The sequence below is a fragment of the Microcaecilia unicolor genome, chromosome 13, assembly GCF_901765095.1.
Source record: "Microcaecilia unicolor chromosome 13, aMicUni1.1, whole genome shotgun sequence".
Classification (NCBI taxonomy): domain Eukaryota; kingdom Metazoa; phylum Chordata; class Amphibia; order Gymnophiona; family Siphonopidae; genus Microcaecilia; species Microcaecilia unicolor.
The window spans coordinates 30542145-30555746 of NC_044043.1; the positions used below are offsets into that span (position 1 = coordinate 30542145).

The 13602-nt window shown below is 45.5% G+C and overlaps 1 protein-coding gene across 2 annotated transcripts in view; it reads left to right on the top strand.

The window, feature by feature from the left end:
• Positions 1-13602, top strand: part of ASL (argininosuccinate lyase) — an 88146-nt gene that overhangs the window by 70794 nt on the left and 3750 nt on the right. For both annotated transcript variants that reach the window (XM_030222379.1, XM_030222378.1), the window contains exons 12-15: positions 1736-1820; positions 4092-4151; positions 7012-7095; positions 9373-9453. In XM_030222379.1, coding sequence (XP_030078239.1) covers positions 1736-1820; positions 4092-4151; positions 7012-7095; positions 9373-9453 — 310 coding nt within the window. The remainder of the gene's footprint in view (positions 1-1735; positions 1821-4091; positions 4152-7011; positions 7096-9372; positions 9454-13602) is intronic.

Genomic DNA, 13602 nt, shown 5'->3' on the forward strand with positions numbered 1-13602 from the left:
GGTAAGGTCTCAGACCCAAAATGGACGCGCAGCAATTTTCGGCAAAAATTTTTAAAAGGCCTTTTTTTACAAGCGTGCTGAAAAAATGGACTGGTGGTCACCCAAAACCTGCGCATACACTACCTCAAGCCATTTTTCAGCACACCTTAGTAAAAGGGACCCCTTAGTTCAGTCACAACATTGAGAGGGAGACCACTAGATGCAAAATTATTCTTGGGGAAGTCATCTATCCTAGGGAAGAAATGCATTCTCAGTCGTTGGTTGTTGCCACGCCACCTCCCTCCCCCCGTCTATATGGTATTGGAGGAATAAGCTTCGTGAATTAATGTTATGGGAATCTCAAGTGGCTCTTATGTCTTCAAAAGGTCAAAAGCGATTTCTGGAGGTTTGGGGAGCATATTTACAGAAGATATCTCCTAAAGCTCGTAGTCAAGTTTTTGAATAAATTTTCAGTTTTGAATAAATTTTCACTGGCAAGCTAGGGCATTTTTTTTTTAATAATCTGTAGGTTCTCAGGTGGGGTGAGGGGTTTTGTAGGGTGAGATGGAGTCTTTGACTTGGGTGTAGTCAGGGATCATAAGAGTCAAGGCCCCAAACAAATGTTTTGTTACTTTTAAGATGTTCTTTATCAGAATTTTGTATTGTACAGAAGTTCGGAGGGAGGGGGTGGATATGGACACTGTTTTCTTATATTATGTTTTAATTTCAATAAAAAGATGTAAAAATAAAATGAAACCCCTGACTCCCTGGCACCTACTAGGGATCTCCCTGGTGGCAAGTGTGTGTGGGGGAAGGGGGAACAGGAACGATTTCTGGTTGCTTCTGCCCTCTCAGCACCTGTGTTCAAAATGGTGGCTAAAGCCCCCTATTGGTAGTTGGGATCAAACTGCCAAATAGTAATAATAAGTGAATAAGGTATAGTGGTAGAGGGCTGCAGATAAGGGGGTTTAAACTAGAGAGCTGCATGAGGATTGTGGGATTCCCGCAGGGATGGAAGAAGTTGCCACGGGATTCTCACGAGGATGGAAGACATTACCTCTCATGGGAGTGTAGCCAAAATCTCTGGTGACTCTAGAATGAGGCTTGGAATACACCAAGAGAGGCAATTGGCGTACCAGAATGAAGCTTGGAATGTATGGACAGAGGCAACTAGAACATCAGATTGAGGCTTGGAACATTCATTGGCTGAATAGTGAACACCATCCAAAAAATCCACAGGAAGCTATTGGGGTTGGGAGGAAACAGGGGGCTGCAAGCAAGTAAATAATAGTATTGACTCCTGCAGGTACGAGTGGGAATGGAGGAGATTAATTGTGGGGATGGAATGGTTCTTAGAAGTCACAGCTGGCTATGGGTTAGATTCCATTGGGGATGGGTGAAATTTCTATCCCCTTGCAACTCTCCAGTTTAAACTGGAAAATTATGAAAGACGGAGAAAAGTATGTACAGTAGGGATGGCATGAGAGTATGTGAATCGGTGCTGTTAAAGTTGGTCTTGGGAAGTAACACAATTGTACATTTGATGTTGTTTGGTCTTGCATATTTAATAAAGGAAATGAAGTTGTGAGGAAGCAAACAGATCTCGTAGGTGCTCAGCTAAGAAGCTGCCCCTTGGCCTGGAGATTACAGGTCTAAATCCTAAAATGCCAAGGAATATATTAGTTTACAGATTGCAGAATGCGATTATTGTGGTCATATTCTTTCTGAGGATTCCTTTTTCTGTATTTCTCTTTAGCACCGGTAGCAGCTTAATGCCACAGAAGAAGAATCCAGACAGCTTGGAGCTAATTCGCAGCAAGGCTGGTCATGTTTTTGGCAGGGTATGTGACGGTAAACCTCCACAGAAAAGAATAGGATGCCATCTGCAATACCAGAGACCCCGGGGAGTGCCAACCTGGGACAGAATACTCACGGTGGCTGGGGAGTGGGGGAATGTGATACTCCTACTTGTGTTTAAATTAGAAGTGTGTACATTTAAAAGCAAATTAGAGAGGGGTGGCGTAATTTGAGTAATTTACTCCGTCCACATTTTTGTAACTGGGGTTTAAATGAAGCGGAGTAGAGAGATGAAGAAACTGCATTCTGTAACAGGCTGGCTAATTTGTGTAGGTATATGCATGAGGTGCACCAGCTGTCTGAGGGACATCTTTTCCCTTTTGAAAATTACCCCATTAAAAGTCCTTCTACAAAAATATGCCTGTTCTTCATAAGTACATAAGTATTGCCATAGTGGGAAAGACCAAAGGTCCATCGAGCCCAGCATCCTGTTTCCAACAGTGGCCAATCCAGGTCACAAATACCTGGCAAGATCCCAAAAATGTACAAAACATTTTATACTGCTTATCCCAGAAATAGTGGATTTTCCCCAAGTCCATTTAATAACAGTCTATGGACTTTTCCTTTAGGAAGCTGTCCAAACCTTTTTTTAAACTCTGCTAAGCTAACCGCCTTTACCACATTCTCTGGCAATGAATTCCAGAGTTTAATTACACGTTGAGTGAAGAAAATGTTTCTCCGATTCGTTTTAAATTTACTACATTGTAGCTTCATCGCATGCCCCCTAGTCCTAGTATTTTTGGAAAGCATGAACAGACGCTTCACGTCGCATGCGCAAATTTCATAGGGGTCCTTTTACTAAGCTGTGACAAAAGGGGGCCTGCACTGGCGTTAGCGAGTGTTTTTGATGCGCACTGAGGCCCCCTTTCACTGCAGCGGGTAAAAGGCTTTTTTCTGTTTTTTAAAGAAATGGCCGTGTGGCAAGTGAAGCACTTGCCGTGCGGCCATGGGGGGGGGGGGGGAGCACTTACCGCCACCCATTGAGATGACGATAAGGGCTTGTGTGCTAACCGGGCAACACGCGGCACTGCTTGATTACTGCCAGGTAAACACCTGCACGTGTTGGGGGTGGGAATTACTGCCAGGCTGCTGTGGTAGCCTGGCAGTTCTTCCTTTTTAGCGAGTGGTAAGCCCACATTGGGCTTACCGGCGCTTACTAAAAGACCCACAGAGTTTTATAAATGTATGTGTAAGTCAAAATTCTGCCCAAACCCCGGGAACTCCCCCACTTAATGTTATAAAACAGATCTGTTCATAAAACGTTTTTTAACCTATGGAAGTGCTTTTTAAAATTTATTCTCTCTGTGGGCTATAATCTGTCTGTTTATAGAGCAAAGGCAGCATCGACACAGAATAAGCTTTCGAGACAGCAAGAAATTCTAATTAGATGTTGGTTCAAAAAAATTTGTGAAAACGTATGCAAGGGCGGGAAGTGTGTAGGCTTTGAAAACCCCTGTACATCATCCTCTTTGGATAATTCTTACTTTGGGCCAGTAAAAACTGTAACAGCCCATAGAGAAACCAGTTTCTCCAGAGCAAAAAAAACTAGTAGATCTCAACAGTACGTACCTCGGGAACTGAGAATTCACCATATGGTTGGGGTGGGGGACCCCCTTCAGGCAGGGGCTTACCTGCAGCTGCGTTCTCTAAATGTCTGATCGAAAAAAAAAGAAAAATTTATTGTGATGAAGGGAGAGGATCTGATCATCCAGGTTAAAGTAGATGGGAGTCTTCTACTGCTTCGCCAATGGTAGAGTGTTTGATTTGGTGCCAAAAGTCTGAAGGTTCAGATCTAGGTCTGTAGGTTGAAAGCACTATATGGTGCTTTGGAGTCCACAGCAGGTGGCAACAATTTCAGAATCCCCTTTAGCGGAAAAGGAGACCGTTTCCTTGCCAAAGCCCAGAAGTCAAGGTATTTCTAGGGAGATGAAGCAAAGCAGGAAAGTTCCCCCGGTGGCACTCCATGACTGTGTAGATCAAAACACCAACAGGAAATGATAGTGAACTGGAAGAGGAGGGCTACAGAGCCACACGTGACCCACATTGATGACAAAGTAAGGTCGGCTACAGCTAAAGGAGATAGAATCCCAGCATGCAGTGCAGAGTGGTTGATGACTGCATGGAAAAGGGTCACTAGCTTTTCTGTTGGGGGTGAGGGAATTTAGATGCCTCTTTTTCTCAGGGTCATGCTACTGAGTGTCTGCTTTCTTCAATATTTCCTTTTGTCACTCTCCATCACCTGCTTTCTTCTTCAGTGCTCAGGACTTCTTATGACCTTAAAGGGACTTCCAAGTACTTACAACAAGGACTTGCAGGTAAATTAATCGTTTAAATTTACATTTCTCTTGTAGCATCTATTAGAGACTTCATAAGCTATGTAGATCTTAACCATGCAGAAGACTAGTTTGAGCTCTCTCCCTTCCCTGCATAGCTTGAAAACCCAAGGGCCCAATACTCAAAAGAGTTTAACTTGGCAGGACAGGCTCCCACCTAGTTAAACTCCACTGATGGAGCTGGCAGCAAATATCCAGTGGAACTTAACCGGTTAGTGCCGCTGAAATGTCCACTAACTGGCCATGCCGTAGCCAGATAAGTTATGGGTGTCCTGGGGACAGTTAGGGCACAATATTAACTTAGGTGGTTAGCAGTGATTTTCAGTCCACTAACTGGCTAAGTAACTGCATAAGGTTAGGACAGTAAAACAGGTGTCCTAATTTTGGGGCCCTTTTTACAAAGGTGCATAAGGACCTACGCGCATCCAACATGCACCAAATCGGCGTGGCGCTTACCTGGCGGTAAAAGGCAGTGGGTATACGATACATGCCTACCGCCCAAGTGGCGCATGAGACCTTACCACTAAGTCGATGTTTTGCCAGTGCGAGGGTCGGAGAGGGAGGAGAGGAGAGCGAGCAACAGGGCAGCTCATGGTTCCTCCAGGCCGCCACAGTACAGTCTGGGCGCTTGTGCCCTTACCCCTGCCCAGGAAGGGGCAGTAGGAAATTAATTTTGTTTTGCCCTGGGGGGGGGGGTAGATTATTCCAGATGTATTTTCTGAAACTGCATACGAGTGAATCAATAGTATATCTTGGATATTTCAAGCTCCTGTTTTTTGTGCAGAATTAAATATGTACACGTTCATCTCTGGACACCTGAGGCAGGTGCCAAAACTCAACTGCTGTGTTGAGTCTTTTTGAAGAATCTTCAATCAACATCACTTATTTGGACTGATACGTTTCCCCTGTGGATATTGGGAAGTGCCAATTTTTCACCCAAATCCATTAGTGCACCCAGGGCCGTGCCTAGGGTCTCTGGTGCCCCCCTGCAGCCTATCAGTTGGCGGCGGCGGCACCCCCCCCCCCCCCCCCGTGAAAATGATCGCTCACCACTTGCCACACTGACAGGAATTGTCAGCAATATTCTTAAAAAGAAATTGCTATACATTGCAAAATAAGATAGCAGATGTAAATTCTCAAAGTGGACATATTCCAAACACTAAAATGAAAATAAAATGATTTTTTTTCTACCTTTGTTGTCTGGTGACTTTCTTTTTCTGATCATGCTGGCCCAGTATCTGATTCTGCTGCTATCTGTCCTCTTAACTCCGTTTCCAGGGCTTCCTTTCCATTTATTTCTTTCCTTTCCTCCTTTCTTCTTCATTTCTGGTCCTCAGCTTCTGCCTATTTTCTTCATCCATGTGCAGTTTTTCTCCTCTCTTCCTTTTCCCTCATTTCATCTCCTTCATCTCTCTTCCCTCCCCTCTATGTCCAGCAATTTCTCCTCTCTCCCTGAGCCCTGCCCTCCCAATCCATGCCCATCCATGCTCCTCTGTCCCCTACCCCCTCCATTCATCCCTTTCCAGCAATTCCCCTCTCTCCCTGAGCCCTGCCCCCTCCATTCATCCTTTTCCAGCAATTCCCCTCTCTCCCTTCCATGACCCCCCCTTGCATCCATGCTCCTCTCTCTCCCATGTCCCAGCCTGGCCCGCCCTCTTCTCCCCCCCCCCTTTGCATCCATGCCCCCCCCTTCGCATCCATGCTGTCGTTTCTCCCCTGCCCTCCCGCTCCCATTGTTCAACTGCCCACCATCTTCTCTCCCCCCAACATCCCTTTTCTTTTTTTTTTCTTTTTAAATTTACCTCCGTGGCGGTTCCGGCAGTGCAGTGTCAGGGAAGGAGGCGGCGCTCCCGACGTCTAGCCTTCCCTTCGCTGTGTTCTGCCTTCTTCTGATGTCATCCTTGACGTCAGAAGAAGGCGGAACACAACAAAGGGAAGGCTAGAGACGTCTGGAGCGCTGCCTCCTTCCCTGACGCTGCGCTGCCGGAACCGCCACCATGGAGGTAAATTTAAAAAGAAAAAAAAAGAAAAGGGATGTTGGGGGAGGGCGAGCGAGGTGAGCATGGTGCGGCGGCGCCCCCCAGAGGGAAGCGCCCCCTGCCATGCTTACCTCGCTTACCGGGTTAGCACGGCCCTGAGTGCACCTTAGTAAAAGGACCCTATAGTCACTAAGGGGGTCTATTAACAAAGGCGTGGTAGTGTTTTTTGCGTGCGCTAATCGCTAGAGATGTCCTTAGGTATTTATGGGCATCTCTATTGTTTAGTGCACACTTATTTTTTGCGAGTGCTTAAAAACGCTAGTATGCCTTTGTAAAAGGCCCACTAAGGGAAGAATTCTATAACAAGGCGCACAAATTTGATGTCTAGATGCAGCTAACCCCCCCCCCCTAGATTGTGTATTTGGCGCCGATTTGAAGATGTGCACCCAACTAAATTGGCTCACAATTCAATTAGTGCCGATAATTAGGTGCTAATCGGCACTAATTTGGAATGGGAGCACATCTTGCTGTGTGCTATTCTATAACCATTTGCGCATAACTTAACGGGGGCGTGGCCATGAGAGGAACGTGGGCGTGTCAGGGGCATTCCTAAAATTTGCACGCAATGTTGTAGAATACCAGGGATGTGGACCTAAATTATGCTGATATTGATTGTATTGTACTGTTTGTTTCTTGTTAGTCTTATTGAATCCGAACTTGGTATAATGTGGGATATAAATGGCTCAAATAAATAAATAAAATACATGGATGAACAAATGATAGATATTTCCGCTTATCAATGTACTCATTTCTTTACATAAAATCTAATTTTTAAGGCTTTCAAACAATTCATTTCTCTCTAGGAAGATAAGGAGGCCATGTTTGATGTCTATGATACTGTATGTGCTGTGCTGCAGGTGGCTAGTGGAGTTATTTCTACTTTAAAGGTGAGACTAGTTTTATTATCTGACTATACAAAATGAAGACCAGGCCTTCAGGTTGTAGAAATCGCCAGCCCTGGTGAGTGTGCTGCTCTCGTTCCACTTAAAATTGAAAGCAGGGTTTTCACAGATGGCTTTCACGGCGGTCAGCTCAATAAATAAACCCAAAACTTTTACTACAAGATGGATGGGTCTGATTTTTCTTTTTTTTTTTTTTTGTATACAGCTGTCAGGTCAGACAACATTGTACAAAATGATTCATTTGATTACAAGGTTTTTGACTTAACCCCTCAGCTCAAGTTGTAATCTCTATACGTAACTTGCTCAAAGCTATGTGGTACATGAAGAGAACGGGAATCAGACCAGGGTTAAAGCTCTGACCTCTGCATTACTCTCTGCTTGTCAAGATCAGCGCCAAACAGTAGCTTTCCCTATAGGCATAGTTTGGTGGGGGGGGGGGGTGAGGGGGGCATTACCCCCTTCCCCCCCCCCCCCCCCCCAAATGAGCTTCCCTATCTGGGTAGGGATAAGGGCACAGGCCTCTGACACTGACTTCCTCCTGGGCTGCTACTGCAGCAGCCTAGAGGAACCATGAGTTGCCCTGTCTTGCTAATGCTTGCTCACTCTACTCTGAGTCTGACCCTCACGCTCACGGCGGCAAAACAAAAAGGAAACCATGCACGAGGCTATAGCTCTGCGCATGCCATTGACCACTTCGTTCCTCCTCCCTTCAAAGTTACATCATGAAGGGAGGGAGGAAGAAGGAAGCCGGTAGCAGCACGTGCAGGGCTATGGCCCCGTGCGCGGTTTCATTTCATTTTTTTTGTTTTCCTGCCATGAGAGCGAGGGTCGGAGAGGGAGGAGAGGAGAGTGAACAACAAGGCAGCTCATGTTTCCTCCAGGCCACCGTAGTAGCGGCCCGAGAGGAAGTAATGTCTGGGCGCCTGTGCCTTTACCCCTGCCCAGGAAGGGACAGTAGGAAATTCATTTTGTTTTACCACGGGGGGGGGGGGGGGGGGGGCTGTAAGGGAAAGGGAGTGAGCAAGGCAGGGAAGCTCGCCTCCAGGCAGTTGCGGAAGGCTTTAATTACTCAGGAGTGGGCAGAAAGAGAAGGGGAGAGAGGTGGGACAATGATGGAGTGAGTGAAGCAGAGATGGAGTACTATGCTGCATGATGGGGGAAGGCAAAAAGACAATAGTATTAGGGAGAGACGGGCCATGCTGAATGAAGGGAGGGTAGTAATGCTTGGTGCTGGGGGATGATAGACAGAAGGTTGTTGGTGGGGGACAGGAGAAACAGAGGGGTGATGTTGGATGGTGGGGGCATAAGAGGGAGAGACAGAGGAGATCCTGGATGCCAGGGCAAGGCGGGTTGGGAGGGAGGGAGCATGATAGGACATTCTGGATGGCAAACAGGGAAGGGGGAGGGAGAGGAGATTCTGGATGGAATGTTGAGACACTGAATGAAGGGGGAAAGGATAGTGAATAGAAGAAGAGAGAAAGGGGGAGACAGTGTATGGAAAGGGGAGATGCTGGATGGAAGGAGGAAAGGAGAAGTACTAAATGGAAGCGGAGGGAGGGGAGACTGGAAGAGAGAGAGGGGAGATGCTGGATGGAAGGAGGAAAGGAGAGGTACTGAATGGAAGCGGAGGGAGGGGAGACTGGAAGAGAGAGAGGGGAGATGCTGGAGGAAAGGAGCGGTACTAAATGGAAGCGGAGGGAGGGGAGATGCTGGTTAGAATAGGGGGAGAGAGAGGGGAAGGAAGGAGACATGGGATGGAATAGGATGGTAGGAGGAGGGGACAGAGTTAGTGTAAGTCTGGGGAATGAGAGAGCCAGGTTGAGGGAAAGAGATGTGAACCTGTAGATGCAGTAAAAAGAGGGACATTGAAGACTGGCTAGTAATAATGAAACCTGGACAGATAGGCAGAAAAATAAATGGAAGAAACTGAAAGGAAAGATCAATGCTGGGTTTAATGATGGAAGTAAAAAAAGACAGGAGGAGAGAGGAAAATGACAAATGGAAAAGGAAACCCTGGATTGTCACCATGATGACTGAATTTATAGACAGAGGGGATGAAGGAGTATAAATGGAGCGGAGTTAAAAATAAATAAAAATCTTTGGTAGCGGCACAGGAAGGATGATGGTGGTGTTGCCCCAGCTGTTAAGTTTCTGATTTGAGGTGAAAGCCCAAATATACTGGAAGTAAGTTCCAGACACTAAATGTTTAAATATTATTCCAAATGTTATAATCTTTCTGACTTAAAATCCTTATTTCTACAGATTAATAAGGATGCAATGGAAAGCGCCTTAAGCCCTGACATGCTTGCTACGGATATAGCCTACTACTTGGTTAGAAAAGGAGTAAGTATTAGAATAGCTTTAATTTAATTAATTTATTTATTTATAACATCTATAACCCACACCATCCTCAGCTCTGGGTGGGAAACAACAAAAATAATAACAAAGGAGTGGGAAATAGACCAGGCCAACCAGAGACAAATGAGGAGACTTCAGTAGATTGTAGATAGTTTATCGGTGAAGACTCGACACAGTACCATGTTTCGGCTGGTAGCCTGCATCAGGAGTAGCAACGTCGAATGGTCAATAAACATAGACGCAAGAGGATGGGACAATGTGGTCTTTAAAAAGACCTTTTGAATGGAAAATACATGGGTTCTAAAATGAGCTGAGCTGAGCCATGTCATTTATTTTAGAACCCATGTATTTTCCACTCAAAGGTCTTTTTAAAGACCACATTGTCCCATCCTCTTGCATCTGTTTATTGACCATTCAATGTTGCTACTCCTAATGCAGGGTACCAGCCAAAACATGGTACTGTGTCGAGTCTTCACCGATAAACTATCTACTGAAGTCTCCTCATTTGTCTCTGGTTATCCTGGTCTATTTCCCATGCCTTTGTTATTGCTGTTGTTTCATTGTGGGATCTCGACGTTCTTCTGCCTCGGCAGACTCTCACCGAATCTTGGGAAACAACAAATCCATAAGGAATAAAAACATACAAAAACTATTATGATACATTAAAACACTAAAATCCAACATTAAGTTAAACATCAAAGGGTAAATAATTCAACCGGCAGCGGTGTTATGGCTGGATATTCAATGCCATCCATGTCTGATCACTATCGGCCAGCTATCCCTAATCAAAAGTGCAGTATTCAGCACTTGACTACCTAAGTGAAATTGGACAAAGACAGGACTGAGTTCTATGCGGTCTGACTTTTTTTGTCCAGTTAACTTAGATGGCTAAGTGCCGAATATCGGCATTTAACTACATAAGTGCCGACTCCACCCCCGGACCACCCACAAAATCCCTATTAACACAGTAACAAGATGACGGCAGCTAAAGACCTGCACGTTCATCCATTCTGCCCTACAGGACGCTTATTCCACGCATTCTTGAATTCTGTTACCGTTTCTGTCTCCGCACAGCTGCGGCTTTAGTGGTTCTGATATTCAGTGGCACTAACTGGTTAAGTACCAGCAAATATCAGCGAATAAACCTCTCCTGGCTAGTTAAATCGCTTTGTCTCGATCCCCAAGGTTTTTGTATGTTTTGTTTTGGGGTTTTTTTTTTTGTCAAGTTACTCCTGAATCCAGTTCAAAGATGAACAGTTTTATTTCTGATGTAGCAGGGACTGTCTCTTCCTGTTCAAATGTACAGTGCTGCGTACGTCTTGTAGCACTATAGAAATAAGTAGTAGTAGCAGCACTGAAAGCAGGTAATTGCATGGGCTGGACAAGAAGGGTGACTGACCCAGCCCCAAGTCAGGAAGAATGGGGTGTCATGTCCCCCCTTTTCAGTCGCTGAATCTGTGAGCTTGTGAGCCCAGAAAGGAGGTGCTGAAAGCAACCCTTACAGTGTTCCATGTTTTTAGAAGAATTTTAGATACATTTTTGGTTTGAACATCAGCTGTGAGAAGTTTAATTTCTCTACTTTTCTACCTTTTTGAAAGCAACCCTTACCCAGGATGTGCTTTTTTTTTTTTTTTATCCAGCCACTGTCTTGACCAAAAGGACAGTGTCTGATTTTTAGGAGAGGAGAATGAGGCACAAGGTAAGGCCAGATTAAGAACTGACCAAATGGAGTAGATGCTTCATTGCACTGAAGTAAGATTTTATTTCTATAAGATGACTTTTTTTTTTTTTATACAATTTCTTTTGGGGGGAGGGAGGAGAGGAAAGAGTCCATTTCTCACTTCTCAGAATTGCTCCAGGGCCTCCTTCCGCTTTTAATCTGGCCTTGGCACAGTCGCAGATAAAACACATTGTGACAGCAGAAGTAGATAATGCCAGCTTGCAAGTTCTGAACCTGTTCACTGTGTGGCACGATGGGCCAGTATAATCGACAACAGCAGGGCAGGCTCCATTGCAGCAGGAGATGGACTCCCACCCAATGCATGTCTGTGCCCTATTTTACTTCCTCTTTCTTAATCAGCTGTTAAATCCATTGGAAACTGCATTGGGAGCTGGGAGTGTCTAAGCATCTGATGATCTCCAACTAAGCTGCCCAGATCTCGAGGAATTCTTTGTTTTACAGTTGACTGCAGGTCCCCTTTTCTGTAGCAAAACCTGGGGACCTGAGAGACTGATGATCAGAAGCCCCATGCTCTTCTAAGCAGCACTCTAAAAATAGTACTGGAACACCCCTATGATCAAAGCTAATAGCATACAAATTTATGCACGCTATTAGCTCTGATCATAAGGGTACTTCTGTGGGAGGATTGTGCCTGGACATGTTCCCAAGGCACAATCCTCCCGCAGAAGTTGTTTGACAGGTCTGGGATTTTCTCCCAGACCTGTCAAACCTAATCCTGCCTCCCTACCCCCCCCCCCCCCCCCCAAACACTATAGAACCCTGGTGGTCCAGTGAGACAGCTACTCCCCCCTCCAACATTAAAAAATGGCCTAGCCCTCCCTCCCTTCCTTCGTCCCTCCTGGCATCCCCCCCCCCCAGCAGCCTACCTTGTCCATAGCTGAAGGAGGGAGGGACTAGCAGTTCCTCCCTCCTCTTTGGGCACTTCCTCAAAATGTCAGTGCCCTGCTGTGCCCAGTTCATCCTAGGATGCGCTGGGCTGAGCTTAACCCTCATAGGGAAGTTCCACTTGGGTTAATGTGGGATAGAAATGCCATAATATATAAATAAGATAGTGTTTGCTGTGGATGAACACTAACTATTCTACCTTGGTCCCACTTCCATCATTCAGTTATGTTTGCAAAGAAAACTTTGCTCTCTGCTATCAGTAAAATCAGTGTGGCTGGGGCCTACTTAAATGCTTAAGCCTAGGAGATATTTTTATTGAGGAAGTTGCCTCTGCGCTGTAAAGAGGGCGGGTGGGCCCGATTTGTTTAGCAGTGACCAAATACTTGGTGGCATGACGTTGGTGACAAGAAGCCCTGCCTGCTGTATCAGCAGTACTTTGGGGAATGGAAGCAGTGTATCGAATAAATGAGCTTACAGCCTATAACAAACATGAAGCGGACAGATTTCATAAAAGATGGTACATTTATAGACATTGGAAAGAGCTTTTTCTCCAGGTGACTAGCAAAGTTGTAAGCAAGGGAAAGTTGGAAGGGAGTTACTGGCATAGGTGGCAAGGAGACTGAAGAAACCAGTCTATCTTGTAACTGAACTGTGAGGAAGTTGAGTAACATGAAGGGGGGCGGAGGAGGGATTTATTTGTAAAATTAAGAACTTCATACTATTAGAGGGTTTCTACAGTTCTCTATTCTGAGAATGCTGTTTTAATGAGAACGCAGCTGAGTGGACTCAACACCTTCAAAGAGTTATGTGGTCAACACTTGATATCATCCGCATAAGTATTTTTTTATTATTGTTTTTATATTCATTCATTCATTCATTCTTACATGTATGTAGACCGGTGGGCAGTAAAATTCAGATACTTGGCGTAGGAGTGGCAGAACAGTTGTCACTTTATACATATGTTCAACAGCAGCATTTAAACAGCTGGTGCCACTGAATGTACAAGGCACCACCTGTGGCCCCTGAAAATCGGGCCCTATATATATATACTAGTAAAAAAGCCCCGTTTCTGATGCAAATGAAACAGGGGCTAGCAATGTTTTCTTCTGTGTGCATGTGGGAGTGTGTGTGTCCCTGCCCTCTGCCCTCTCTCCCCTCCCCCCTCTGAGTCCTTCAGTAAAAAAGCCCCGTTTCTGATGCAAATGAAACGGGGCTAGCAATGTTTTCTTCTGTGTGCATGTGGGAGTGTGTGTGTCCCTGCCCTCTGCCCTCTCTCCCCTCCCCCCTCTGAGTCCTTCAGTAAAAAAGCCCCGTTTCTGATGCAAATGAAACGGGGCTAGCAATGTTTTCTTCTGTGTGCATGTGGGAGTGTGTGTGTCCCTGCCCTCTCTCCCCTCCCCCCTCTGAGTCCTTCACTGTTACAGAGCCAGCGATTTGATTTCCTGCTCTGCTGTTTTCCTTCACTGACTGTGTTACAGAGAGGGCGGGACAGACACTCATAGGGAAAC